The sequence below is a fragment of the Athene noctua genome, chromosome 1 (assembly GCF_965140245.1).
Source record: "Athene noctua chromosome 1, bAthNoc1.hap1.1, whole genome shotgun sequence".
Lineage (NCBI taxonomy): Eukaryota > Metazoa > Chordata > Aves > Strigiformes > Strigidae > Athene > Athene noctua.
This window is the reverse complement of record NC_134037.1, coordinates 236063896-236091764: the sequence shown is the minus strand read 5'-3', so window position 1 is coordinate 236091764 and position 27869 is coordinate 236063896. Positions and strand designations below refer to the sequence as shown.

Sequence of the window (27869 nt, the reverse complement as noted above, 5' to 3'; positions counted from 1 at the left end):
ATGGATAAATATGAAATCATTAAAAAAATTGGAGAAGGATCTTTTGGCAGAATATTCTTGGCAAAAGGAAAAGTGGATAATGAGCCGTGTGTTATCAAAGAGATCAATTTAACTAAGGTGAAACAACAAAACCTGAATGATAATGACTGTTACTTACCTGACTGCTAATTGCATTTAGCTAGGGTATGAACTTGGCTTATGTTTTATCTCTTTTGTAGTTCCATCTTGATTATATGGAGTTAAACTTTCTGAAGACTACTCTTTGCTAATTTAGTGTTTTTACAAGCACAGACAAAATGTATTTTGCTATTAACTGTTTACCTTTTACTGCAGTTTTGTTCTTTTCAGAACTTCTACCTACAACGCGTAACACTGCCTAATTCAAATTTTATAATAGATGATTCAACTACAGTGAAACTATTGCCACTGAAATAGCAAACCACAATTTTATGATACATTTCTCTAAACTTTTTTATTTCCCTTTTTTTTCCACATCCATATTTTCAGACATGAGCAATCCACAATGGAGTCTTTCCAATTCTCATTTATGTTTATGGTAGCTTGATTCATCTCATCTAATTTTAAATTTCTATTCTAGCTGAGCTGCTTGGCTGGACTCCCTTTGTAGGAGAACAAGAGAAATACAGCTTTTTAGGAAGCTGTTGATCGTGTGTTGTTTTAGACTTCTATTTTAGAATGAGCTGAATCAGCATAAAAGCGCTCTTTCCTTCTGTTGGCTGCAGAGGGTCACTAGCTAGGGTCACTAGCTGAAGTATCAGAGGAGTACCACTCCTGTATCTAGTTCCAGAGAGAAAGGCAATTAAACTCCCTGTGATTTCAATACATGGGTTTCAGCAGTAAATTTCAATGAGTGCCTACATATTTTTGACAGGTCTTTTGCTAATCTGGGCCACACTAGTGAATTTCTAATATATTAGGTAATTATAATAGATTAATAAGTTTTTATACATTAGTTCTAGAAAGAGCTGTATAACTTCCAGATTCAAACCCAGAAAAAATGATATGCTAAATAAAAAAATAGTTTCTCTCTATGCTCATGACCAATAAAAACAATGCATGTCTAATCTTAGATTTTGATGTACACAAAATCGAAAAATGGAAGTAAATAAAATATTATTGTGGATCCTACTTGTTAATCAGGAGCTGGATACAGAAAATTACTACTGTGAAGTCATAAGATTTTTTTATGATAGGGTGTGTTTCATTCACTTTCTGATTTTTTAATCTTTGAGGATTATATTTCAAAATTATTTCTTAAGAATGAGGGTAAGAAACTTTTTATAAATACAAGAGAAAATTTTGATGGATGGATAAGCAGACATGAATTTTTAGGAAGTAAGATTGATTAAAGTGTAATCACAATGAACCAAATAGAAGTTTTCCTTTTAATATAACAGGGCAAAGAGTTTGCCCAAAATGTTTCAAGAACTCATAATGCCAGTAAGATGAAGGACTTTTTTTCTTTTTACTTTATTCTTCCAAGATCATCCATATTAAGAATACAGAATCATCTAGACCCTTATTCTTCAAATACTTAAGGGAAGTTTGACTTTAGAGTTTAACTCTATTCATCAGCTAGCTTAGCAGTAGCATTTGTGTAAAAAGTTTAAATGTATACATTTGCCTGTTTGTAAAATGTCATAATTTGGTTTGACTTCAGTAATGTTCTAATATATTTCCAAGCGTATACTGCAAACTGATATTTTACATTATACATACATCATATTTTATAACATTTCTGCATCACCTGGGTACACAAGTGTTTTTGTATTTGCGAGAATGGTTTGATAATGATGTAACTATTTTTGAAAAGTTAAATGTATCATTGCTAGCATATAGTTTCTTAATTCTTTGTAGATGCCTGTGAAAGAAAAGGAAGCCTCTCAGAAAGAAGTCATTCTTCTGGCCAAGATGAAGCATGCAAATATTGTAACCTTCTATGCTTCTTTGCAAGGTTTACTTTTAACATTTTTGTTTTATTTGTGATTATAGGAGTGGAAGGCAGCAAAACCTACCTTATTAATATTGCCCAACCTTAAGCCTGACCCCAACCCTTTATCTATCATTGGGGACAGGTCCCAACTCCTAAAAATAAACATGAGGTATCAAATTCAGTTATCACTTGCCCTCTTTATGTGTGTGGGGGGGACCTAAGGTATTGTGGCATGAATGCTAGATCCTGAGGTGACTGCATTGCTTGAGCTGAACTTTAGTCTTGATCTTCAATAGGAGTCCAGAGTTTAATGAGACTTTTCTGGAAGTTTCAATAGAAGAAGAGAGCTTTTGAGTATAGCAAGAAATAGGTCCTGTTGGCCTTCTGTCTTGAGCCATATTTTGAAGTATCATTCAAGGATGCAGAATTCTTCAGGAGCAAAAGAGGTAGAAGGAAGTCTGTTCTCCATAAAAGTTAATTCCCTATATTTACATTTCCTGCTGACATCTGTCATAAGCAATGCCTCATGTAATGAATGCTGGCTGTAGTTACAGCTTCCATTCAATTTGTTTTCTGTTATCAGAACTGTACATGTTTTAAGAGACACATAAATCTGATAGTTTTCTGGGCCCCAGAGGGGTAGGAATAGGGTGAGTTTCCATTTAAGTAGCCCCTGCTCGTTGTTTCTACTGTTTGAGCACTGTTAAACTTTTCCCTAAGCCTAACTGTATATTTAGCTATTATTGTGGAATGATCCCAACTATGAAGCATTCCGCTAAGCATTCCTTGTAAGAAATCTGTCTTTGTATCAGTCTGGTCTCTTGAGGGTTTTCTCATGTGTTTAATATTCTGGTGAATCTCTACTTAAATATATTTTCATGTCTTAGTTTTGCATTAGTTTTCACTGGAAGTATCCATTTTTTCTCAGTTACTCCTCGAAAGGGAGGAGTAAGTAGAGGATTAACTACTCCCTTTTGAAAGAAGGACCATATAAAATAAAATTAATTTATTGCTGTATTAATGAGTAATAAAAGAATAAAGGAAAAATTATACTTTTCCTTTCAGAAAAGAACAAGCTATATATTGTGATGGAATACTGTGATGGTGGAGATTTAATGAAGCGGATAAATATGCAGCATGGAGTGCTGTTTGACGAGGACCAGGTGAAAGAAGTTATCTTTAGAGGAAAGAATATATTATATAAACTACATGGTTTGAATTATCCAGTACTAGCTACTGTTTCTTTTCTGGCCTGTTAAAATAATAGAATGTTTTAAAGAAACTTTGGTAATTTTAACTAGATTTTGAAGTTTGCTTTTTACACTGCTTTAAGGTCTTAATTAGCAGTATTTTTATGTTCTTTTTATCCCCCCTCCCTTCCATTGCTCTCTCCATTGTGGATATAGTTTTTATTAGTAGTGTACCTATTAAGCCATAAAGACTTTTTTTTAAATGGTGTTTTAGAATTAGGGGGGGATATATTATATATAAATTTCTCATTTGTTTATGCTGTCTGCATCATAGCATATCCTGCTTTATAGTGACGTCAATGGTACAATGGTAAATCTCTCATCCATTTAGTTTGGGTCAAGACTTCTCTGATGCTGTTTAAATTGTTAACCCAGCACAGAGAAACAAGCCCAGACATCTGACTGCTTTTGGACCATGTTCACATATATTTTATTTTGTAAATAGGTGAGTATGATAGGTATTGCAATTCACAGAAACAGAATTTATCACTATTCCTTACTTATTCCTTTATTTTTTTACTAACTCTTAGCTGTCTGAAGAAAATGTTCTCTTATGTATCTGACTTAGTGTACTGAACTCTGAGGTTATTTAATCATGCATAGTCTTCTACTTTTGCACGTACAATAAAAATTTACCTAAAAACTAGATAGTATCCAACCTGTTAGTGAGAATATATTCTAAAGCATAAAAGTGGAAAAAAGAAAGAAGTATTGTGACTTATCTTTTTGCTTTAGTAGTAAATGAAGAACTCCTTAGCATAGAAGTCAGTTGAAAGTGAATTACTGCATCAGTAATAATGAATTTTAAGATCCTATTGGGAGTTATACTAAAGGTAGAGAACATGAGAGGAAATAGAGAGAGGACAAAACCACAGATCATGGAAACACAAGAGAGAGCAAACACACACAAACCCCTTGACAACAAGGCAGAATAATACATACCTATAGAAAGGCAAAGGAAATACAGACAGAAGAATGGCATATAGAAACTAAAGATACATCTGCCAATCAAGAAAACAAATTGTCCAATTTAACATAATGTTGTTAAAATATATTTATATTTTCAAATGCATGACTAAGAAAGTCTCATTTGTGGCATCAGCCCTTTTCGGGAAATCATTTGGTTAATGTGAAGCTTTACAAATAGAAGATTATTACTTGAACTGAAGTCTTTCATGATCACAAATTTTCCTAAATAGAGAAGCATATAAAGACAGTATATTTTTGTTTCTGAATTAAATCGGAAGGCCCTTATTCAAGAAAACACATGTATATTTGAAGTTAAATATATGTTTAAAAGCTGTACTGGGTCAAGGATAAATGATAAATTTGTGTGCTTACTTATTATGCAAGTTTCTTCATAGCTCCTTTCTTTCACCACATTTCAGGCCTTTATCCTTTGTTTCTGTTTTTTTTTCTGGACCACATTCGTAAGACTACAAATATAATAACTGGGTGGTATGACTTCCACCACTGAGGATTAAGAAGACACTTTCCAATTGTTGTTGTCAAAGCTGTTATTTGAACTTGCTCATTTCTAAATAAAGGTCTGGTATTCTTATTGTCCTTTGACTTGATTCTTCAGTCCTTGTTTGAGTACTCCTCCTGTAACAGTGGGGATAAGGAAAGTGGAGCAGGTATCTATTTCCATTTGATTTTGTGACAGCACTAAAAAAGGAAAGGAAAAGACTATGGCATTAATTTGAAAAATATTATTTATTACTATTTTATACTGTATATGCTCTTCATATTTTAGATTTTGTTATCTTTTATATACTTCGGTAAAGTTCCCCACTGGGCATTAGAGTCACATAAATTTATAGGTATTTGTTCCCTTTATCTTTCACTGCAGATTCTGAGTTGGTTTGTGCAGATCTCCTTGGGCTTGAAGCATATTCATGACAAGAAGATTTTACACAGAGATGTAAAGGCACAGGTAATAAAACTGGCACTGGGAAGGGAGTGGTTTTGTCTTGTAAAAGATATACTTAAGAAGCTCTGCCATGTTTCATTTTCACATATCAGTTTTGGTTTTATTTGCAGAACATTTTTCTTAGCAATAATGGAAGGGTAGCGAAGCTTGGGGACTTTGGCATAGCAAGACAGTTGAACAGGTAAGCACCTTTTTTAATTAGTCTGTCACCTACACCAAATAAGACTGTTTCTAAATGTTCAGAATGCAACCTGAATGTGCAGATTGTTTGTGGATTGTGCTTGTTCAAGAGGTCTGGGATGCAAAGGGTCTGTCTGGCATTACATTTTTTTCTGTTGTCCTAAAACATGCGGTCCTGCATGAAACCACCAATGTATCTAGCCTAGTAGCTGTTAATGTATAGGGCATAGGGTGGGGATCTTTCCCTACTCTCTGTGGAACTGACATAAAGAGATTCTGGAGGCATGGCTCCTGCTGCTGCAGCTGTTGATAATCGTTTCTGGTGCCTCATGAAAAAAAAAAAAAAAAGTGAAGAGTGTTAAAAACTTAGGAAAGTGTATTAGAAAAGAGTTTGTACAGATTTTTTTGATATGTTCTTCAAGACTGTGTCTATATTAATTTTTTTAAAAGGGCCAAAACTCACTCTCTGAGAGTAAATGGCATGGCATGACTTACATCTGTATGGCTAAACTCTGTTCTCCCAAAGAGGGTGGTCTTATCTTTACTGACTCTGGGGACAAGGCTGGCCTACCCTGCATAGTGGCCAGCTCTTGTCTAGGAGATTGCTTTCTGGTGTGGCCAAAACATGCCAGGGTGCATGCTAACAAAGGACAGTGTTTGAATTTGATCTCTTTTTGAACTGTTTGATTATCTTTGACCTTGGCAGGATATTGTGGCAAGGAAGGTCATAATTTAATTCAGCATTGTGTGGAAAGGTAATTTCCCCTGTTGATCATTTTGTAGATTGTCCCACTAGTATCAGTCCATGTCAAATTCTTTGTAGTCCACCTGCTGCAACTCACTTGTTAAAACTTTTCCTATTCCTAAATTAAGCCAGTTTAAGTTTAACCACATTTCTGTCTACACAGCATTGCTAAGGAGAACAGATTAACCAACATAAATATCTCTCTCATATGTACTTATACTCTTCAGATGTACTTAACTGTGTACATATATTTGGTATCTTTTGCATTCTTCACATGGACATACAGCCCATGTAATTTCAAGGCTGCATCAGATTGGCTTTGGATTTAGGCCTACATAACTTTGCAAGTTCAGTGGTGCGTCAGAGCTAGGAAGCCTTGCTGAGAGTTGGAGTATATTCGACTGGCATGTTTGGATCCTACCTTGATCCAAGCCAGCTCATCGCCAACGATATGCCATGGATATCGTTGTTCCAGCTGCAGTCTCTGCCAGCTCTGGTACCTTTGTGGTGTGTTTTTTGTGAAGCAAAGACCTACTGTCAGTGCCTCAACTCTCCAGGTGTAAACTACTTACGTAGAAAGTGCCTACGTTCAGAAGTGTTCTGGGAATAATTGCTTTAAGGATTGCTCCTACACAGCAGAATAGTACATAGCAGATAGTAAGTAGACCTCCGAACTTGAATGTCCAAGTACAGACATTTTAAAGAGTATTTGATAGGCTTGTACAATGAAATAATTGGAGCTTGATAGTACTTTTCCTTATATAACAAGTGAATTAAGTTTCTCAGGCTCTCTTTTCCTCTTCCCCTGGGGTATACAAAGGCATTGTCATCTCCATTCTCCTCTTCAAAATGCAGTAGTGTCCCCTTACTTGCAGTTAGGTGTCTGTGGCACCTCAGACTTCATATACTATATAAAGAGTGTAACTTCGAACTTGTGTTGGCATCCAGTATAGAGGGATCATACTCTGTGAGTCCCTGTTTCTCTCCACTGACTTCTCAGTGATTCTTGATGACATCCATAGTGCAGGTATCTAAAAGCAAGTGAAATGAATGCAGCTGGTGCTATTTGGCTACACCTTCACGGATCAGTAGCAAAGATGGAACTAGAATTCATTTACTCCTGCTTTAGTTTCTGGGCAGCACTTCCTTCCACTGTTTCTGGCTTGTGTGACTGACTACCACCTACGATATTCTTAGTTCAATAAGTATGTTAGAGACTTCTAATATTTCGCTCTATGTTTGACAACTTTCAGAATTCTGTGTTAATGGTAACCATTCCTTGAAAATGTTGATTACAATGTTGGTGAAAACTGGGCAAAAGAGAATTCTTGTGCTTTCTGTTGCAGTGCAAATGGTCTCCACTATTAAAACAGTTGGTCATTTTTCCCCAGAACTGGGAAATGCTTTACTTTTTTCTTGGGGTGTTCCATTATTCAACTATTGGAGGGCAAAAGTAATGTCCCCCATGGGCTATTCAGCTGGGGCACAGAAGCCTCTAGTTCAATTGGTTGTAAACTTTTTGAATGCATAAACCTTTTTGTTCATTGTTTTTCATTAGCACTATGGAGTTTGCCCATACCTGTGTAGGGACCCCCTATTATCTGTCACCTGAGATCTGTGAAAACCGACCATATAACAATAAAACGTAAGTCTCTGTCTTTCCTTCATACACTTGTGCATGAGGTTATGCAGGCACGTGAGAACTTATTTTAGTAATATCATGGTTTAAATCAGTATTTCTTCCGAGCACCAGGAATTTCATGCGTCACCTTTTGTGAAGTTTTGTATTATTGTGTACAATAATTAGGTGCATCAATCACATATACAACAACTATGTTATACTATGCCACACTGTCAGTTGTATTTTGACTCACAGTGTCCAGAGTATAGCAATCATTAATTTGTTGTGATTAATCTACAGGCTTAACATAAATATGTTTGTTTTTATAAAATTATTTGTACTTTAAACTTAAAGCTTAATCTCATTTTCTTTTAATACTCCTTATTAGGAGTAGCATGAAATATAAAATAGAATTTTTTTCCTTTGCTTTATCTGGTTCTCCATCAAATACTACATTTCTGTCTGTGTTGCCAGCGTGTAGCAACCAATGCAAGTATGGCTCTTTTCACTTCTGAGTTTATGAATTTTTGATACACTCATTTATGATTTATAAAAATACACTAAAATGAAACCTGCTAGGTTGGCAGTTCTGGAACTTTGCAGTAGTCACCTGCAGGAAAGACAAATAGGTCTGAGAATTGTAAAGGCTCAATCAGGCTTAACACAAAATACCAAAATAACAAGATGAGAAGCACTGAGAAGTCAGGTGCTGAGTGAGCTAGAGCCCCTTCTCTGTGTGTGGGATGTGATCAACACCAAATATCCTGGAATCCAGACTAGCATCTCAGATCTAAGCTGCTATTCACACAAGTTTACTCACTTATTGTCTCCTTAACTATCAAGTCAGCCAGAGATAGTGTTGCCCGTCACCCTGCTAGGAATATTAACCAGGCATTCTCTATGTCATGTGCCTTGTCCAGTGATAAATGGAGTACCTAGTTGGGTGTTGTAGAAACATTGGTACCACAATTAGAAAGAAATTTCAGGTTGTTCTTTTCAGTGCATCTTAAGAAAAATCTAAAGTTGCAGCAATATTAATCTGTGATGTAATAATGTTAATAAATTTGAGAGCTGAGGGTAGGTACTGATTACATGTATGAAAATATTATAGTCTTTTCCCTGAAATTTTAATTAATTTTTATTCACAGAGATATTTGGTCTCTTGGCTGTGTACTTTATGAACTATGTGCACTAAAGCATCCCGTAAGTACCATAGAATCAGATCAATATCATACTATTGAAACAGATAGCCTGCAAAAACTGTAGTAATAATAGTATTTATAGGCAGCTGCTAGAATTACTTTTGATTTATTTATTGATATAAAAGAATGACTGCCAGTGTTTAATTTTTCGTATTGTGTCTGTTTTGTGCATACTAAAATACAATGTATTACATTGTATTTCCACAGTTTCTATATACACACGTATCAAACATACATTTACTCTTTAGTAAGGGCAAAACTTTTTGAAGGGGCAGATAAACAATTTAAAGAATTAAAGACAAACTTCAAGGTTAGGTTTTAGGCATATAATTTTACTAATTTTTATTTGAAAATACCAATCTATATTTACTAAAGAATTTGAAATCCACATTTCCCCAGCGAGCAGTTTGAGTCCCCAGAGGCATCTTGATAAAGTTTTAGTTTTGTTTGGAAGCACATTCATATCAAAAGATAACTGAGATAGCATCTTCAGGGAGCTGTGTTGTCCTCAGCCTGATCTGAGCCTCAGATAATCCTCAGCCTGTGAGTATTATGTGGAGAAGGGAACACAACAGATACTAATCCCGACAACAGGAAAAGAATCAGATTCCTGGGCCCAGCAGAAGTTGACGTTTGCTGAGCTTGGATGCGGGAGAAGGCAGAGCATCACTGATAGGGAGAGAAGTTGTGCTGAGCTGAGAGCAAGGGGATACTGCTGAGAAAAATTCCAGATTTCACAAAATGAGAAAACATTAAAATTACTTCTTACAAATGTAAGCTGTTGTATTCTGTATTGCCCATTTTGCTTTATCTGAAGGCAGGGACTAGATGCTGATGTAGACAGGAAATGAAAATGAAGCTAAGGCAACTTTTGGTTACAACACCTTCAAAATACTCAAGTAAATAAAGTGGCAATTTTAGAAAGAAGCTGCTTTCAAGATTGATTTTTCCTGTCTAAGGCCCTTAAAACTATATTGATGCTGACCTGTTAAGAGATCTGCTGAACTGAGAGGGCTGAGTTATCTGAGTAGCGTCAATTGTTAAAAAAATCAGAGATTATACCTTGGTTCCTGAGAGGACACGGAGGCTAAATTGTGTGGAGTGAGGTTTTGAAGGTGAACACTGTGAATATAGTATGTATGCAGGTTTCTGTTGAACAGTTTTTGGCAAAATAAATCGTATTTTATTCTGGAAAAGTTGCTATTGTATGACAGCACAGTATGAATAAAACTCTTCCAGGTACAAAAGCTATCAGACCTGCAACTGAAACAGGAGAACGGAACCAGAAAATACAATCAGAGTGGTTGTATTAATTTTCCACAGCAATCTATGGATAGCGAGAAAGGATTTGTGAAGAGATTGCATAGTACAGGGCTCCTGTCATCAAGTACCTGTTTTAAAGTTGGACTGTCTAGTCCATCGTTTCCAACCAGCAGTACTTACTGTCCTCTTTTTACTGTTTTAATTAAGTTTGAAGGCAATAGTTTGCACCAGCTGGTGCTGAAGATCTGCAGAGGACATTTTCACCCAGTATCTCCCAACTATTCCTATGAATTGAGGATATTAATTTCCCAGTTGTTTAAAATATCTCCAAGAGATCGACCATCTATAAGCTCTATTCTAAGGAAGCCCTTCTTGCAGAAGCTTGTTCTCAGGTATTTGCCCCCTGAGGTGAGTGCCTTTTGCTGCTGCTTGCTGAGAGTAAAAATGTGTATCAGAGTAGTATAAACAGTTCTATCAGATACCTTTTTGCTTACAGATATCACAGGAAGAACTTGGACACACTGTGATACATAGAAAAAGGCCTTCAGAACCACAGCCTGGAGCCAAGCTGATACAAGGTATTAGTTAACATTAGTTGTATACTAACATTTGTTAGTTATGATATACTTGATAGCTATAACTTTGTCCAGCAGTCTTTCAGGCACGTCTGGACACAAGAGTTTCACACGAAGTTGAAAATAAAAAGAGGAGGGAACTGCAACAGTAGAAACAGTGCATATTACTGTTCTGTTTGGGAAAAGACAACTTTAAGACCTGCTCATTCGCAATGTTCAGCTAAAAAAGCTGCCATGGGAACATGCTGAAATGTTAATTCTTTTAAGAACAGAATTTACAAAACTGAGAGGCTTTAATTTAGATGCAGTGTAGTTCTGTCACATGACGAACATCCTTACTTCATTTTGCCAAGCTATGTGCAAAAATATAAAAATCTTGCAAAACTTGCTTCATGGTATTTTACAAAATAATAAAAATGAATTTTACAAAATATTATAAATTAGATTAAATTATGAGAGACAATGGACTCTATTTGGTTTAGTGCTCATTGATAGATCAGATTGTATATGCGTATTCTTAGAAAATATGGATGAGACTAAATGGTATGTATGTCTGTATGAACTGCTGAACATATGATGTTTCTGGAACCATAATCTTTTCCTAATTTTGTATTCTTCAGTATATCATAATTATTCCTCAAATTTTTCTTTGAAGGTATTAAAGTAGTTTAAACACATCTGTAAAAATAAACCAGCATAGTTAATTAACTATGCTGTGGACTTCTTTTTTTTCCCCAGAAAAGTTCTTCAGTTGTAATATTTTAATATATTTTTTCTTCTAGACATGATACTCTAACAGTCATTACCCAGGAAAAATTCAGAACTCATTTAGAAACTACTTAATCCTAGCAAGAACACTACTTTTCATTTTTGCAGATAAGTTCTTGCAAAATACTGACTGACCAAACTGGAATGGTGTGTGCTTTTATTCTCTTACCTGGGAAACTGATAAACTATTTTTTTTCCCTTTGCAGCCCTTCTTTCCAGATTTCCCAAGGACTATAACATTGTCTAGTGATTTGTAGAACACTGAGGGCTAGGTTTAGAAAGGGAATGCCTAAGCAGGTAGACACCTAACCTCCAATGAAATATGAGCCAAAGTGTCAGGCCTGTTTTCTGTTCTTGGTAGCATAAAATCAGCATTCTATTTTATAGAGACCTCTCTTTTATTTAGTGTGCTTCTTTGCAAAACTAATCGATAAGATCCACTTTACTTGAGTGCATTAAATAATAATGTTTTAAAAAATGTCATTCTAAGAATGAAGGGCAAAATGCCTAGGAAGTGTGAAGTATGGTGATGATGATGACGAAAGGACGTAAGGAGTGTTTATTAGCCCAGACTGTTAGCATTAGCTGTATGCACCCTACTGTGTTTGCAACTACATTATCATTAGTCATGTAGAGAGCACAGAAGGTAACCTTTTAATTTGTTATTGTTAAAAAGCACATAAACTTCAAAAAAGGAGAGTCCAAGACCAAGTTCCTCCAGAATCTGAATTGGTGGTACCTGTCAAACAGGAATTATTTCAAAGAAATGAATGGAAACCTCCTTCAAGAGGGCAGCAGCCTCTTTTTCAGGTATTGTGCATCCACATTCTTCTACTATTTAATAAAATTCAGAAGGCAAATTCCTGCTCTTAGAAAAGACCATATAAAAGGCTTCATCTAGATGTACTAAATTCAGCTGAATGCCTACACTAAGTCAGTGGAAACAGTTAAACACTCCTGAAGCCTCAGAAGAGGTATTTTAGAAAACGTAAGTGGGGAACACTGAATTTTGGCTGCTTAAGTATGGTCCTTTGTAACAAAAGGAGTCAGTCACGCTTTGCATTTACATTGCACAAAGGCAAATAAACTCCGTTTGCATTTTTGCTATAGATCCAAATACACTGATTCTCTTACCTCAACCCTTCATCGGCAAAACCACTGGCACCCATTGCCCTTGTTTCAGATACTATTACAACAAACTGTGATCAAACCCTACACCAGAAAACTCCGGTTCTTCACAACCATTTGTGTGTCTCAATCGTTTTCCACCTCCTTCTTTTCTCACTCTGAGGATCAGCTGTATGCTGTGTCCAGCCTCTTACTTGGTTCAGGAGCATGTAGTACATGCTGGTGAACACAGAGCAAAGCACATGTAGGATCTGGAACCTCCCAACAGTAATTGCACAGTGCACTTACAGTGGATTAACTGATAGCAGAGTCTTGTGGGGTTCCCAGAACTGCAGCCTCTGATCCTGTCACTGGACAACACTGAAAAGAGCCTGGCTCTGTCCTCTTTGCACCCTCCCTTCAGGTATCTATATACATTGATAAGATCCCACCTGAGCCTTCTCTAGGCTTAAGAGTCAGAACTCTTTCAGCCTTTCCTCATAGGAAAAGTGCTCTGGTCTCTTAATCGTCTTTGTGGCTTGTCGTTGGACTCTCTCCAGTATGTTCCTGTCTCTGTTGTACTGGGGAACCCATCACTGGATGCTCCAGGAGTGGCCTCACCAGTGCTGACCAGAGGGGAAGGATCACCTCCCTCATCCTGCTGGCAATACTTTGTCTAATGAAGACCAAGGATATCATTCACCTTCTTTGCAGCAAGGGTACATTGTTGTCTCATGGTTGCCTTGATGTCCACCAGGACACCTAGGTCCTTTTCTGCCAAGCTGCTTTCTTGCTGGGTGGCCTTCAGTGTGTACTGGTGCACAATGCAGGACTTTGCACTTTTCCTCATTGAACTCCATGAGGTTCCAGTCAGCCCATTTCTCCACCTGTTGAGGTCCCTCTGGATGGCAGTACAACCCTCTGGTGTCTCAGCCACTCCTTCCAGTTTTGTCATCGTAGAAGCATGACTTAACCCTTGGTGTATCCATGCTGACTACTCCTGATGATTTTCTTGTCCTTCATGTACCTGGTTTACAGGATTAGTTTTTCCATCACCTTGCTAGGCATTAAGGTGAGGCTGACCAGCCTGTAGTTTCCTGGGTCGTTGTTTGAAGATGTGAGTGTCTGTGCTGGTTTAGGCCCTGCCGGGACCGGAGACCACGTTGCTGTTGTCCCTCCCCCACCCATGGACACAAGTAGGGCACAAACCCCGGGTTAAAATAAGAAGAAATTTAATACAACAGTGTAACAAGCAATCTGAACAACAACAGTAGCAATGATAACAACAGTAAACAGCAATAACAGCAAACAAGACAAAAGATACACAGAAATACTGCAACGGTTACAGACAGCTCGCTCACGATGCTCCCTGCCACCAAAGCCACAAAGGAAAGCTTCCCACGTTGCCACGCTGGACCTGACATCAGCATGGTGTGAATAACCCGGCTGGAGATCCCTTCCCCCTCTCTGCTGGGGAAACTTAACCCTATCCTAGCTGAACCAGGACAGTGACATTCGCTTTTCTCCAGTCCTTGGGCATTTCTCCCAGTCACTGCTATGATCATGCAAAGATAGTAGAGAATGGCATTGCAATGGCATCTGCCAGCTCCCTGAGTGTTCATGGGTGCATCCCATAAGGGTGCATGGGTTTACATTTGTCCAATATGTTTCCTAACATTTCCACCAAGGGTACATCTTCCTTGCTGCACACTTTCCCCCTAGTCATGGGCCGGGATTTCTGAAAGCTGGTCTTTCTAGTAAAGACTGAGGTGAAGAAGGCATTTAGTACCTCAGCCTCTTCCATGGCCTGTGTCACCAGGGCACCTGCTTCACTGGTCACAGTTTTCAACCCTCTTACATTTATTTAGATGACCTAATTTGTTCTCCCTATTGCTTGGAATTGCCATGCTTCTGAATACCATGCTGTAAAACTTATTTCAGTGAGGGACAGGATAAAGACATTTTGGGGTTACCTCTTCCTCAGGAGCATTATTGTCAGTGGAAAATTTTCTTCTTGTATAGATAGGGATTTATATTCTACTGTAATCTGGATTATATTGTAGGTAGATGAGCCTATTTTCATGTTTCTAAAAAGGAAAACGGGGAAACATAGTTGATATATTTACCATCTAAAGAAGGGATACTTAGATGCTTTTTAATTTATGTAAGAAAATAAACCAAATTCAGCATTTTTCTTATACAACATGTAGTGGTTTTTAGTCTCCCACCATGGAAAAGTTTGTGAATGTCTTATCGTACTGCTTTTATATCATGCAGTGGCAGCTAGATGATCACACTCTCTCCATTGTTCTTATAAGAAATGGAAAAGACAGTCTTGTCACAAAGTAGAAATACTGTTTCATCACAGTGAGGACTTTGAGAAATGAAAGGCAAGCTCCCACAGGCACATAATCAAAGAGATGGTGACACGTAGCACAGTACTCCCCTGAAAGCAGCAGTCAGTGTGCATACTGCCCAGAACTACATCCCAGATTCTCATTGCTCTCACATGTCAAAATCAGATTCTCCTGGAATTTGTTCGGTGCTTTAGGCTTCAGAACAGTGAAGGGACTCTAGGGCAATGACACTACAGGGTACAAGCTCCATACTGATTGACTTGCACAACAACATGGGATGCTGCTTAATGACAGGAGCCGATGGAACGTGGAAAAAGGAAAAGAGAATGGTAAGATGACATATACCCTGAGAAATTAGAAAGTTTCTGGGTTATATTTGAAAGGATTTGGGAAACTTACACTGACTTTATTGTAGACTATATTACCGTGCAACTCAGACTGTGGAGAAGGACAGGAAGTTAATTCAAACTTGTACTGATACAAATGAGAACAGGTAAATGAACATCCTTTATTATATTTTCAGCCAGAGAGCTCCAAATTTAAGATGGCAGAAGGGCCAGAAAGTATTAGAGTACGTGGCCATTATGGTCATTACTATGATAAGCTTGACAACTTTCAGAGGAAAGCACATTATGACCTTTCTCACATCAGCCAAAGAGTTGAGGAATACTATAAACTAAAAGGACAAGCGGCACCTTTGCCCCCACCACCTGACTGGTAAACTTTTTGCATTTTTTATTAGTAGTGAACTGTTATTCATGTTTTGAGTTATCAGCCTTCCTGATTAGGTAACACTGGACATGGCTCATATTAATTCCTTCTCTGCTTGGTCTTTAATATTTTTTACATAAGTTTATTGAACCATAACTCCCTGTCTATCCAGAAATTTCTTCTGAATATATTGTCCTGATGTTTGAAATTCCACTGTCAAAATGTTTCTCAAATCTGAGCATTTTATTTGGTAAGAAGTAAAACACAGGCTTTTTATAAACTTTCTGATTATATCAAGGATAAACACTGTCTTTCTTTTGCACCAGGATCAGAATCATACAAAGACCAAAAGCAGTTCTTCACTTGAGGAAACAGAGTGGGAGGCAGGCTATGAAAATGCTTTTTTACTGCAGAGGTTATATTTTGGTTTCAGCTATAAAGACCCTTTCCCCAGCGGTTTGTTTACTTCAAAGCCTTTGTCTTACAAAGTAGAGGTACAACATTTTTATTACTTTAGAGACTGCCAGTCCATCCCATGATTGGCCATTTCAGGTGTGGAAAACCTTGAGAAAGGAAAGTCAGGAATTTTTAATGCTGCCTACTTTAGAATCCTTCCTTTAAAGTTGACCGAATCAATAATTTTCATTAAATATAACAGTAGTGTTTAGAATATTTCAGTAAAGGATCATCAGGTTTAGAACATCTTGTCTAAGTTGCTGAGTTTCTAGTGCCTTATTTAAGGACAAAGTCAATTCAGTTTGGCTTCCTGGGGCACAAGTGGATTCTTAAGGTACGAAATGAAATAAATAGAAATCAGGGAGCTTACAAGTGACCGCTAGTTATTTTATATCAGAAAAAGATGTAAATGTTTAGAAGCCACAAAACTACATAAATACAAAGTTAGGGTGATAGAATTAGGCACAGAGGAGAAAGGAAATAGAAAAGTTGTCAAATATACACCTCCATACTGACAATTTTCACTCATTTTGAGGATCGGGAAAAATAACTTTATTTTCATTAACACTTTCACATACCATTTATGAAATAAAAGGTGGAGAAGGACTTTGCTGCATTCTTCAAAAGGCTAATGTAATCGAAGTAAATAGGAAGGGAAATGCCTGAAGTGGATACATTTCGGTTTTGTTATTTTACTATTGTTCCATATCTATACATATTTTATTAATATTTATATATTCATGTAGTACAAAGAGAGCTCTATTTGTCATATGTGATAGAACCTGTAGAGGATAATTTGTGCAGAAGATAGCAGAGTCTGTGAAATAAAATGTAGTGTATGAACATCACTTTCTTCTCTCAGGCCTGCAGAGTATCTTCAAAGGCGTTTTGAAGCCCAACAGTACAAGATTAAAGTGGAAAAACAGCTGGTAAGTAAATACTGAATCACAGAAAAAAATCTGTAAAAGAAACTGAATGAAAATTCAAAAGATGAACTGATGTCTTTCTAACAGCAAACTGTAATGCTGACAGTTACAAAGTTCTGCTCTAGCCAATTCATTGACCTGCTCTGCAATGCTCATCTGGAGGTTTTATTTTCTAATACAAAACCGTAGTAATGTAAAATTCTACTATAACTTTTTCCTCCAAAAATATACACTTGCTTTACTGCACTCTTGGGTGGGTCAGGGAGAGTTGATTGAGTGAGCACTAAAGGTAAGGGTTCTAAATGAAAGTTCCTTTGCTCTGGGATTTATTTGTACATCCATAGGGACTGCGACCATCCTCTGCTGACCCATGTCATGACCAAAAACAGCAGCAGAAAATAAAGGAAGAGCATCTCAAAAACCATCAGCAGGACATGTCTAGAAAGAATGAAATGAAAGAACAGGTAAATGTTAAAAAAAATTCAAAAAAGGTCTTACTTAGCTGCTTTAGGTTGTCTTCAGAATCACAGAATCAACTAGGTTGGAAAGGACCTTGAAGATCATCCAGTCCAACCATTAAGCCAACACTGACAGTTCCCAACTACACCATATCCCTCAGCACTATGTCAACCCGACTCTTAAACACCTCCAGGGATGGGGACTCCACCACCTCCCTGTGCAGCCCATTCCAACACCTAACAACCCCTTCTGGAAATAAATGCTTCCTGACATCTAGTCTAAACCTTTCCTGGTGCAACTTGAGGCCATTACCTCTTGTTCTATCACTTATTACTTGGTTAAAGAGGCTCAAACCCAGCTCTCTGCAACCTCCGTTCAGGTAGAATTGATTCTTTTCCATCTGACCACTAGGAAAATATAAGCTGTTTTCATCTGGTTCCATCTTACATAAACTGATGAAGAGTTGCACAAAAGCTGGTGTCCATAATAATTTCGTAAACTATGGCCTTGATTTTGATTTCCCTTCTACTGAGGTTAGAGGAGTTACATCACTGAACAAACTAATGTTGGAGGACAATAGATCCTCACATTTATAAGATAGTCATACATGCATTATTCACGTATCATGTATATTCATTGTTCATAAGTTGTACTATGACATTTAGAATGTGATATAATAGTTTATGATGCATATACTTCCCTAATATGTTATAACTTTTGGAGAAAAAAAATATTTTTTTATACAGAAACAACATAGTTTTCTGGTTTTGCTTTTGAGTGACAGAGAAAACAAACTGATACTTCTTTCTTACAAGAACACATGTAAATACATCTAATCTTTCTATCTTTGATTTATAAAAAATGCCAGAACAAATATGAATAAATTAACTTTTACGTAATGGTCAGACTTTGGAATAAGAATATACTCATCCTGTACAAATTTTTCAGAGACTGTTGCTATTTGGTTCCACAAAGTCTGTACTAAATGTGCCAAAAAATTAAATTTTACAGATTTGTTCATTTGTAACACGAGCAAATTGAGATAGACTCTCATATGAACAGTAACAGAGATGTCCTTAACACAAAAGTTATCTTTTGGCTAAATTGGAAGTTTTTGCTCTAAAGCATAGGAATGTTGAAGCTTCTCCAAGGAAAGATTACCAGGTTTTGTTTCATTTTGGGGAGCAGGTTGCAATTCAATAAATATTACACAATTTTTTGTCCTCCTAATTTCCAGTCCTGTATTTTTGGATTTCTACCTTAGCATCATTATTCAGACAGTCCTTGGGTTATTCTTGGAATTACCTGGTTTTGATATAATTTTACAGAAAAGCTAGCGTGAAACAGTTTGGAAAATTTCAAAAGGCTAAAGTCTGAAAGAGTTATAACTCTGAAGTGTCCTCTAGTAGGAAGTATTAAGCAATCTTTAAAATTGGCAGTAAAGGACACTGGTTCTTTTTTCTCATATATACACGGTTTGATATCCATAGGATACTTTGTTTAACTACTGTTATGTCTGTATGTATTTCTGTGCATATGTATTCTACATTACTGTTCTTTAATAGGAGTACCTGAAACAACTGCAGAAAATTCGAGAAGAATACCACAGTAATATGAAGGAATTCAGGTTTAGAGCAGGAGTACTCCAGGTAACAAAGCTCAAACATACACATTCTCATAGTTCCTTTTTCTTTTTTAAGCTAGTACACTTAATTAGAAATTGAAAATAACATTTTATAAAAATGTTCCCTAGGAGAATCAAAAAATACAAGATAAAACCTATGTTGTGAGGCAAGGGAAAGCTGAGGACCAGTCTGAAACCAAGGATACAGCTAGAATAGGAGAAGAATCACTTCAGGTATCAGTACCATCTCCTGGTCTAAACAGAACTTTTTGTGCAAGTCCTGCATGGTCTTTGATTCTCTCTCTGTGACAAATCTGAAAAATGGTAAAGCTTGTATCTCACCTGATGCTTGTACCATATGTGAAAGTCTCCCTAGGTTCCCTTCGTGAATAGTCTGGGAAGTTTCTTTGGCTGAGTTCTGACTTGTTTTGGTAATTATTTTTCATCTGTAAATATTAGGATGTACTCTTTACTTAATTTCTTCTTGTCGTACGTTGAGTGAAGTAAAGAAGAAGCCACTCACACTGCAGATCTTTATGAGAAATCTGTGCAGAAGATGACAATGCAGCAATTCATGATGGCCCAGATGAACACTGTGTGGAAAATTAGAATCTAGTTTTATGTAGAGTCCTTACTTAAACAAAAATTTGGGAGAAGTGGGAGGAAGAGGCAGAGCCGGAGCTTTCCAGCTACAGTACTCCTTCACTTCTTTCTCATCAAATACTGCCAAAGCAGCTACTGAAATGGAATTGTTCCACTTTTACTTTGACATATTGGCATTGTGAACACCAGCTGAGGTTTCCAGACCACATGGAGTTCTGCAGCAAGAAGTCTGCTCTTCTTGAAGTGAATTGAATGAAAACCTCAGTTTGTGAAAATTAATCTCTGTGTGCAAATTCCCAGTCTATTCTGAAGGGAAGACAGCTCTGATCTAGCTACTAAGATTCTTCAGTCAGGATTTGCCTCATGTGGTGTAGGACTTCCTGCACTGTTCAGTAGCAAGGGGCAGACTTCCACATAAACCCATGACAGACATTGCTATCCTATTGCAGCTGGAACTTGGGCCAAACCTGCCAATATTAGTTTCTTCCGCAATTTTCATAGATCCTGGATCTTGGTTTTGCTAAAATGAATTCACACATCACTTGATGGGATAAAGTAGGTTATAGGCAGCCAGAGCCACAATAGGACAGAAATTATATCCCCAGTGAATTAATGGGAAATACATGATAATGAAAAAGAAACACTAGATTTTGCACCTGCTTGAGGACACTTTAGTTCATATGCACTCCATCTACTGGAGAAACTGCACAGATATTTTAAAAAAGTAAAATGTTGTTGTGGTTTCACCTGAGGTTGAGGATATGCCCTAATTGCAGCAGATCACTGAAGGAGCTGCATACAATTATTTACTTTGCTTTTATCTGACAGACTCTAACAAAGGAATATGAAAAGAAGTAATTAAATATTTTTTGAGTGTTACCAGAGAAGAAGATGCTATGAAACATGGCTATACTTTCTACAGGCATAGGTTTCTATTATGATCTTGATTTTCATCACTTCCAGAGTTTTCCAGCATGAAATCAGCCTGAGTCATCTTGCATATGATCATAACAAATAAAAGATGTATTATTTATTTCTTGACACAGTACTGTATCCTTCAAACACAGGTTTTTGAAAAGTCAGAGGTTTGCACTTTATGCACTGTTTCCTATTTTTTCTTTTTGCCAGATAAGTCAGAATTATAATGTCTTTTAGTATTAGAGTCTAAATAAGGCAGGAAATGGAATGTTCTTTCAGATACATAAACAAGGAAATCAGTGACTACATTTGCTACTTAAACAAGTCTTTTTTCACAGGGTATACACATATTCTGGTTCCAAAGATTGTATTTTAAAGTTTGGGGTTTTTTTTCTCCTTTCAGGACATGGAAGAAAACTTTAAACAAGTCAGACTCCAGGATAGGCAAGACCAAAAACTCTTAGAAAATAAACATAACAGAAAGGTATCCATCCTTATTGTTGTATTTTTTTCCATTTTCTTCTTACATCTGTACATTTCAAATGATTGTGTTACCACGATAGCTCTGGAAATAAAGTCATTTGAGAGTCAATTAAGAGTGCTGGTCCACTGTTAGAAGTTTATATGAGAAGATAGAATCACTGAGAAAATAAATTATCTTTTCTGATCATTTGAGGGACACTCCCTTCAGATATTCCCAGATAGTAATCAATCCCTACCTACTCATCTTTCTATCAGACTGCATTAGTAGTGTATGGGAACTCACGTTTACTCAAAGTTTAAATGAAGTCAAGTCAGACTGCTAATTTTTTAACGTTTTGATGTAAAACATTATTCTCTATAGTGCTTTGTAAAATTGTAGAAATGGGGATGGGAATTGAATATAAATGCACATAAGATATCAGGGAAGTTTCTAACCATGAGATCATTGTGAAGTGTACTAGAGGTCTTATGCGAAATATTCTATGGAAGCAGTACGGTATTCAAATTTTAATACTGGTTGAGAACCATCTGTATACCAACTCTATGTATTACAGGGATTCGAATTAAATGATTATCAAAGACATGTTTCCTTAAAATCAAAAGTGGATGCAATAATTTGAAAATATCCATAGAGTCATCTATTTCTGTCCAATTTGTTCCACTTTGATCTTGTTAAGTAGAAGAAAAATATTGTTAAATAGAAGTTATTTTCAATAGAAGGATAATTTTCACGTTTGTAGTTCCATATAAACTGTGTACATTTAATTTTTTTATTTAATAAAATAATGAAGTGTGTGAATTTTCTTTAGGGAGGGGTAAAGTTTGAAATTAATTTAGATGTATGTGTTCCTGAGGAAGACAGCATTCAAGAAGCAGAGGTATGTTGTAGTTGTATTTAAAGCATTTACATCAGTAATCTGAAACCATGACAGTAGCTCCATGATCCTAAGGCTTGTTTCCATTACCATCATCTTCTACCTTTGTTATAATGAAGCTTCCTATTGAGGATTGTTGACATATTGAATATATCTGACCTTATTCAAGAGGATAATTGCTTAGAAGAATATTGGATGATATCTGGGTCAATCTTTCACATGGTAAAAGATGAAAGAGTGCAGATACCTAGATTTTGTTAACTGGGCTTGAGGGGAAGAACTCATCTCAAAATTGAGTTAGTCTGCAAATGCCAAATTTGATTTGTAAATTGTTCTAGTACATTTCTGATTCTTTTCACTACTATTGTATCACAGAGCAAAAATAATGTTGTGATGAACCAGCTGTTATTTAGAAAAAGTGGAAGTGAGACTACAGACAACATTATGTGTCATTTATTAAAATGACATTTGTGGCTGATCAACATGTAATAGCTACCTATTAGGATTTTTATTAATATATTGGAATTTTAAAAAATATTTGTAACAGCAACAAGGAAAATATAATTTCTTTCTAGTATATGTATTCTTATTTTATAAAGCACTATTTTGTCATTCCATTGTTTCACATCTCTGCAGAGCCCCATGTAGCCCTCTGATACACAAACCACAACTGACTTTTGAATTCTGCTGCCTCACTTTTTGTTACATAGTTTTCCTGTGCATACATGTGAATGGCTGGCAAACACGGTAAAATAAGTGATTAGTTATTGTCCCATATTTGTTTTCTCTTTCCAGAGTAATCTATTGTTTTTTCAGGTACTAGATAAACTCAGTGAGACTTTAACTTTTGTGGGTGGTGAGAATCTTAAGGATAAACTGGTGGAAATTTATGAAGATCCTATGGACAGAGCTTTGGGAGAACTATCTGGATACCAAACAGGTATTTCTTGGGGAAATGCAATGCTGAGTATTAGTCCTGAAAATTACATAGGAGTTAGGTAAATTCAGTAACTCCAGCCTATAGCAAGTTTATTTGATGAACTCTCTATCACATAATATGATAATCACACTGAAATCTACTTAAAATAAATGAAGTAACTTTGCCTCCTCTTTTTCTTCCCCTTAGAGTCCAATAACACAGATGATATGAAAGAAAACAGAAAACACTGGCAAACTGGAGCTCCTCAGACACTACTGAATTTTTTAGCTGATGCTGATGTCACATCTGTATGTCCTACTATGGCTGAAAATGAACTTGGTAAGAAAATTTTGGGTTTCGGTGAAAGTAAGGATCTGCTAAAATTCAGCCAGACTATTTACAGACCTTTGTCAAAACAATTCCATACCAGAATGTTCATATGATCTGACAGGCTTTTAATTTCAGGACTTCATAACTGAGACTATTGATGTGCTAAGCCATAGAATACAGTCATCATTTTCCCTCTTTCCTATATTTCAATCACATTTTGCTGCTCATACATATAAAGAGGGCTGCATTTTATGAATCGCTCTGCGGCCTGGGTAACAACAGTTAAAAATGTCAGCCTATGCAACTAATCCACACCACTCTCTCAGGCCTTGAGTCAATGACACACAAGAACTAAGGCAGTCAGCTGCTGATGCCATCCCAGAGTGTGGTGGTGGAGTTCTGGTTTCCCACTCCACACATTAGTGTTGCTACACAATCACAAGTACCGGCTCACACAGGTGTGGCTGTGGTGATGCTCTGTTTCAGAAGAGGCTAATCGTCAGGTTTCTTACAGCACCAGTGCCTGTATTCCCAGGCAGCCAGGTATCGCCCGTCACTGGTTGCTGCAAACAAGGAGCTTTTCCAGCATTCCAGCATGCTTTCAACAGTCCAGATACACAGAAATAACCTGAAGAGTTTGCATGGACAGTGAAGACGAAGCAGAATATTATTAATATGCCACTTCTTGTTCATTCTGCCTTAGATGAAAGAGCGTAGGGCACAAAAGAAATAGGAACTTCTTTGAAGCTTTTTCAGCCCCAAGAAGCCAGAAAGTTTGAGAGCAAGGACTGCTTAGTGAAACTGCACCTGTCTATTCCAGGCTTAAGCAGTTACAGGAGCATTAAAACTGGCGTTAGAAATTTTTAGTGACAAATAGTCCAAACTATTTTTTCTCTATGGTATCACTCAGATCAAATGTTTACAAAAAATTCAGGAGTATTACCCAAAAGAAGAGAAAAAAAGGTTCCAGCATTACCCAATAGGAAGAAATCGGTGTCAAGACTAGAAAGTCTGAATCTGACAAAAGACAGTGCCAAGGTACAGTCATGCTTTAGTGACCTGAGAACCTTGCTGTTCTTCAGCTGACCATGCTATTCTGCCTGAGGACATCCCGGAAAATAGGAAGCAGTGGAAACAAACACCACCAGGGACACTCCTGAACATCTTAGCAAAAGCAGAGCTGTCTAATGATTCCTTCATCCGTCTTGAAGAAGAAATAGGTATGAGATTTGTTACTGTAAATTCTGCAAGTTTTTCTTTAGTGTATTATTTCCTCTACCATTGGCAGAGGGTCTGTGATGAGAACCAACATTTTGAAGCAGTTTGCAAACTGGAAAGACACGGGCAGCCTGTCCCAGCAGCCACTGCTCTGTCCTGTAGCAGTGAAAGGCCTCATTCGAGACGTTTGTTTTCAATAGCAGGGAAAAGGGCAAGCCCTACTTATTGTCTGTTACTTTCATATATAATTCTTTCATTTGCTTGGGTTGACAGAGGTAAGCTACTTCTGCCAGCAGGTTGTCAGTGCCACAAACCTAGCCCCTGCAGCTGTTGAGGTTGAAGAACCCTGTAAAAAGCATTTATACAAATACATGTATTTCTGTAGAACAACTGCAAATTATAGTACATAGTGACTTAAACTACAGTGGTGACTTACTTTACAACATGGTTCATGCTGGTACAGCTGACCCTGAAATTGATTCGAACTCACACGGCAGAGCACTTTCCTAAAGTAACAGACTGTTTTAGAAGTGACATTTACTTTGCATCAAAGCTGCTAGCTAAAAAGCTGAAGTATCTTCCACAGAAATATGCTAAAAATGTAAGCAGACCTTGTCGTTTTATGCGCAATTGCCAATCTGCTGAACATATAATTGGCTGACAGGATTTATGCCCACTAAATTGTACATGCCAAGTTTCAACAGTTTTAATAGAGCATGAGAAATATCTTTCATTTGCAACTGTGCAGTCAGCACTCTCCTGCTAATTATGCCTCACATGCATGTTTTCTCATAGCATAATGAGCTTTTTTAGAACTGCCCCATCCTGAAGGCTAAACCAGCTAAATGTACTAGCTCAATTCCTCTCCTAAGACTAGCTTTATTGCTTACACATCAAAAAAAAAAAAAACAACAAAACTAAATTCAAGCCACTTTTCGCTAATGGCAGCAGTTAGGGCTAAAGCAAGAATAAACCACACAGGTATTCGTCTTGCTGTTGCTTTTATCAGTTACATTTATTAAAATATGGCAGTTTCTCAATACCCAGATCTGCCCTGCTACTTCAGGCTGACATTGTGGAGTACAGTGTTACCCAAACTGTCAGATTTCTGTTGCATCACATGCAGAATTTAGTGTTTATACTAAAGCAACAACTCTTGTCATTGTTCTCTCACCTTCAGGTTAGGATTGCCCTTCAGTCTTTGAAAGCAAGCATTTTTAGGTAACCCAAATAGTAATTTTCAGTCTTTCCTAAACAGTACTCCCCTAAGTTTTCCACTGTGTTGTGGTTTGAGCCCAGAGGGAAACTGAGCACCACTATGTCATTCACTCACCCCGTCCACCTCAGGAATGGGAAGGAGAAAATAGAGCAAAAAGCTTGGGAATCAAGATAAGGACAGGAAGAGGAGGCTCACCCATTATGGTTACGGCAAAAGACAGACTCATTAGGGGAAGAAAAATATCATCACTTTAATTCAAACACTAACAACAACAACACTTAACAGACAGAGTGGGTCAGTGAGAAGTATTACCACATCTTAAAAACACCTTCCCCCCACTCCTTCCTTCTTCCCAGGCTCAATTTTGTTCCCGATCTCTCTACCTCCTGCCCCTCAGAGGTGCAGGGGCAGGGAATGGGGGTTATGGTCAATTCGCCGCTCCTTCCTCCTCAGGAGAGGGACTCCTTGCACTCGCCCTTGCTCCAACATGGTGTTCCTCTCCCAAGAGGCAGTTGTCCATGAACTTTCCTTGGCGTGAGTTCTTCCCGTGGGCTGCAGCCATTGCCGTGCTGCTCTGACGTAGGTCACCTCTGCATGTTGCAGTCCCCCCAGCATCGAGCTACAAGAGGGGGGCTGCTTCTCCCCTCGGAGTCCCGGCCTCCTTTAAGCACAGCTGCCTGCTCTGGTGTGGGATCCTCCACAGGCGAATCTCTGCTCCTCTGGTGACCTCCATAGTGGCAGGGGGGTGGCCCTGCCATCTCACTATGGGATACAGGGGGGTCTTTGCTTGGGCACACCTCCCCCCCTTCTTCATCCTTCCTTCCGCTGACCTCAGTGTTTGCATGAGTGTCCCTCTTGTAACTCCTCCTTGTAAGTCACACTCCCCATCCCAGCTTCCCCTGGGATAACATATTGAGAAACATGTTACCGCAGAGGCGCAGCCACCATTGCTAATTGGCTCGGCCTCAGTGCAGAGGCGGGTCCAACTTGGAGCTGGAGGAGCTTTCAGAAGCTTCTCACAGGGGCCACTGCTTAGCCCCCTCCCTCGCTACCAAAAACCCCACCACACAAACCCAGCACACACTGAAAATGCAAATCCTTGTATTGGGAACTTAAACCTACTAACATTGGATCACCTTTCTTACTTAACTTTTATAGTCCTTTGGTTATGGTCTACAAACACACTACGTTCCACTAAGCAGAATTTACAAACCACTGACTAAAATGTGCGATGAAGGATAACAGAAGCACGGTATTTACACTGTTGTAATTTGAAGAACAACAACAAAAAATAATTCAAGCATTTACTTATTTACTATTACTTTACATATTTTTATAGTTAGCTAATATACAAATAAAGGAACGTTTCCCTTCCATTCCAGAAGAGGGATTAACTATGTCTCCTCCAAAAGAAGACAAGGAAGATGATTCAGAAACCTGCTCTGCTGTTGCTGTTGATGAAGGCAGACTTGAGCCAAGATCAGATGATGAAGACACGTAAGTCAAGCACCTCAGAAGAAAAATCCATACAACTAGTTTTTGTGAAATGACAGTTCACATTGCCTAAGGCTTTTCTTTTAAATTAATAGATGAAGAAAACTTACTTGTTTTGCAGCCTGCTAATTTAACCTTTAATTCTGTAATTTAATATGCCACATGCCAACATTGTCATTAAAAATGTTATGCAGAAGTATTAACATGACTTTGCAGCTCCTGTTCTCTTACCTTATAAATACAGGTAAACAATCTCACAGAGAAAGACGAAACAGTTCACATTATGTATCACTTGTATATTCTTTATAAAGTGTTTAAAAAAAGATAATCTCAAAAGACCTTGAAAGGAGAAAGGCTTTTAACAAAGATATATTTAATTAATATAATTATCTTGCTTTACTTTACAGAAATTTTGAAGACTCTGAAGATGAACTCAGACATGAGCTGGAGGAATCTCTGGAAAAAGTGGCAACTTCTCCAGCAGAGAGAACCATGAAGTCTCCCATCCTTTCAATAAATAAAGGTCAAACAGATGAAGAAAAGATGAGTTTATCTCACAAACTACTTGGGACATCCAATGATGATTTAGAAAATAACCATGGGTCATTTAGTGTTGACACACGAAATGAAAAAGGCAAGCAGGAAGCAAGAGCTACCTAAAACACCAGCAGTTACTGTT

At 37.4% G+C, this 27869-nt stretch overlaps 1 protein-coding gene across 1 annotated transcript; it reads left to right on the top strand.

The window, feature by feature from the left end:
* Positions 1-27865, top strand: NEK5 (NIMA related kinase 5). The gene is made up of 22 exons (XM_074913609.1): positions 1-117; positions 1879-1975; positions 3020-3117; positions 5057-5140; positions 5248-5318; positions 7621-7707; positions 8832-8886; positions 10356-10556; positions 10654-10726; positions 12168-12301; positions 15479-15672; positions 16985-17051; positions 17393-17512; positions 19073-19156; positions 19261-19365; positions 21056-21136; positions 21945-22013; positions 22806-22950; positions 23137-23268; positions 24342-24479; positions 27079-27193; positions 27598-27865. Exons 1-22 carry the CDS (start codon positions 1-3, stop codon positions 27848-27850), a joined length of 2520 nt encoding a protein of 839 aa, XP_074769710.1. The 3' UTR covers positions 27851-27865.
* Positions 27866-27869: the final 4 nt, after the last annotated feature.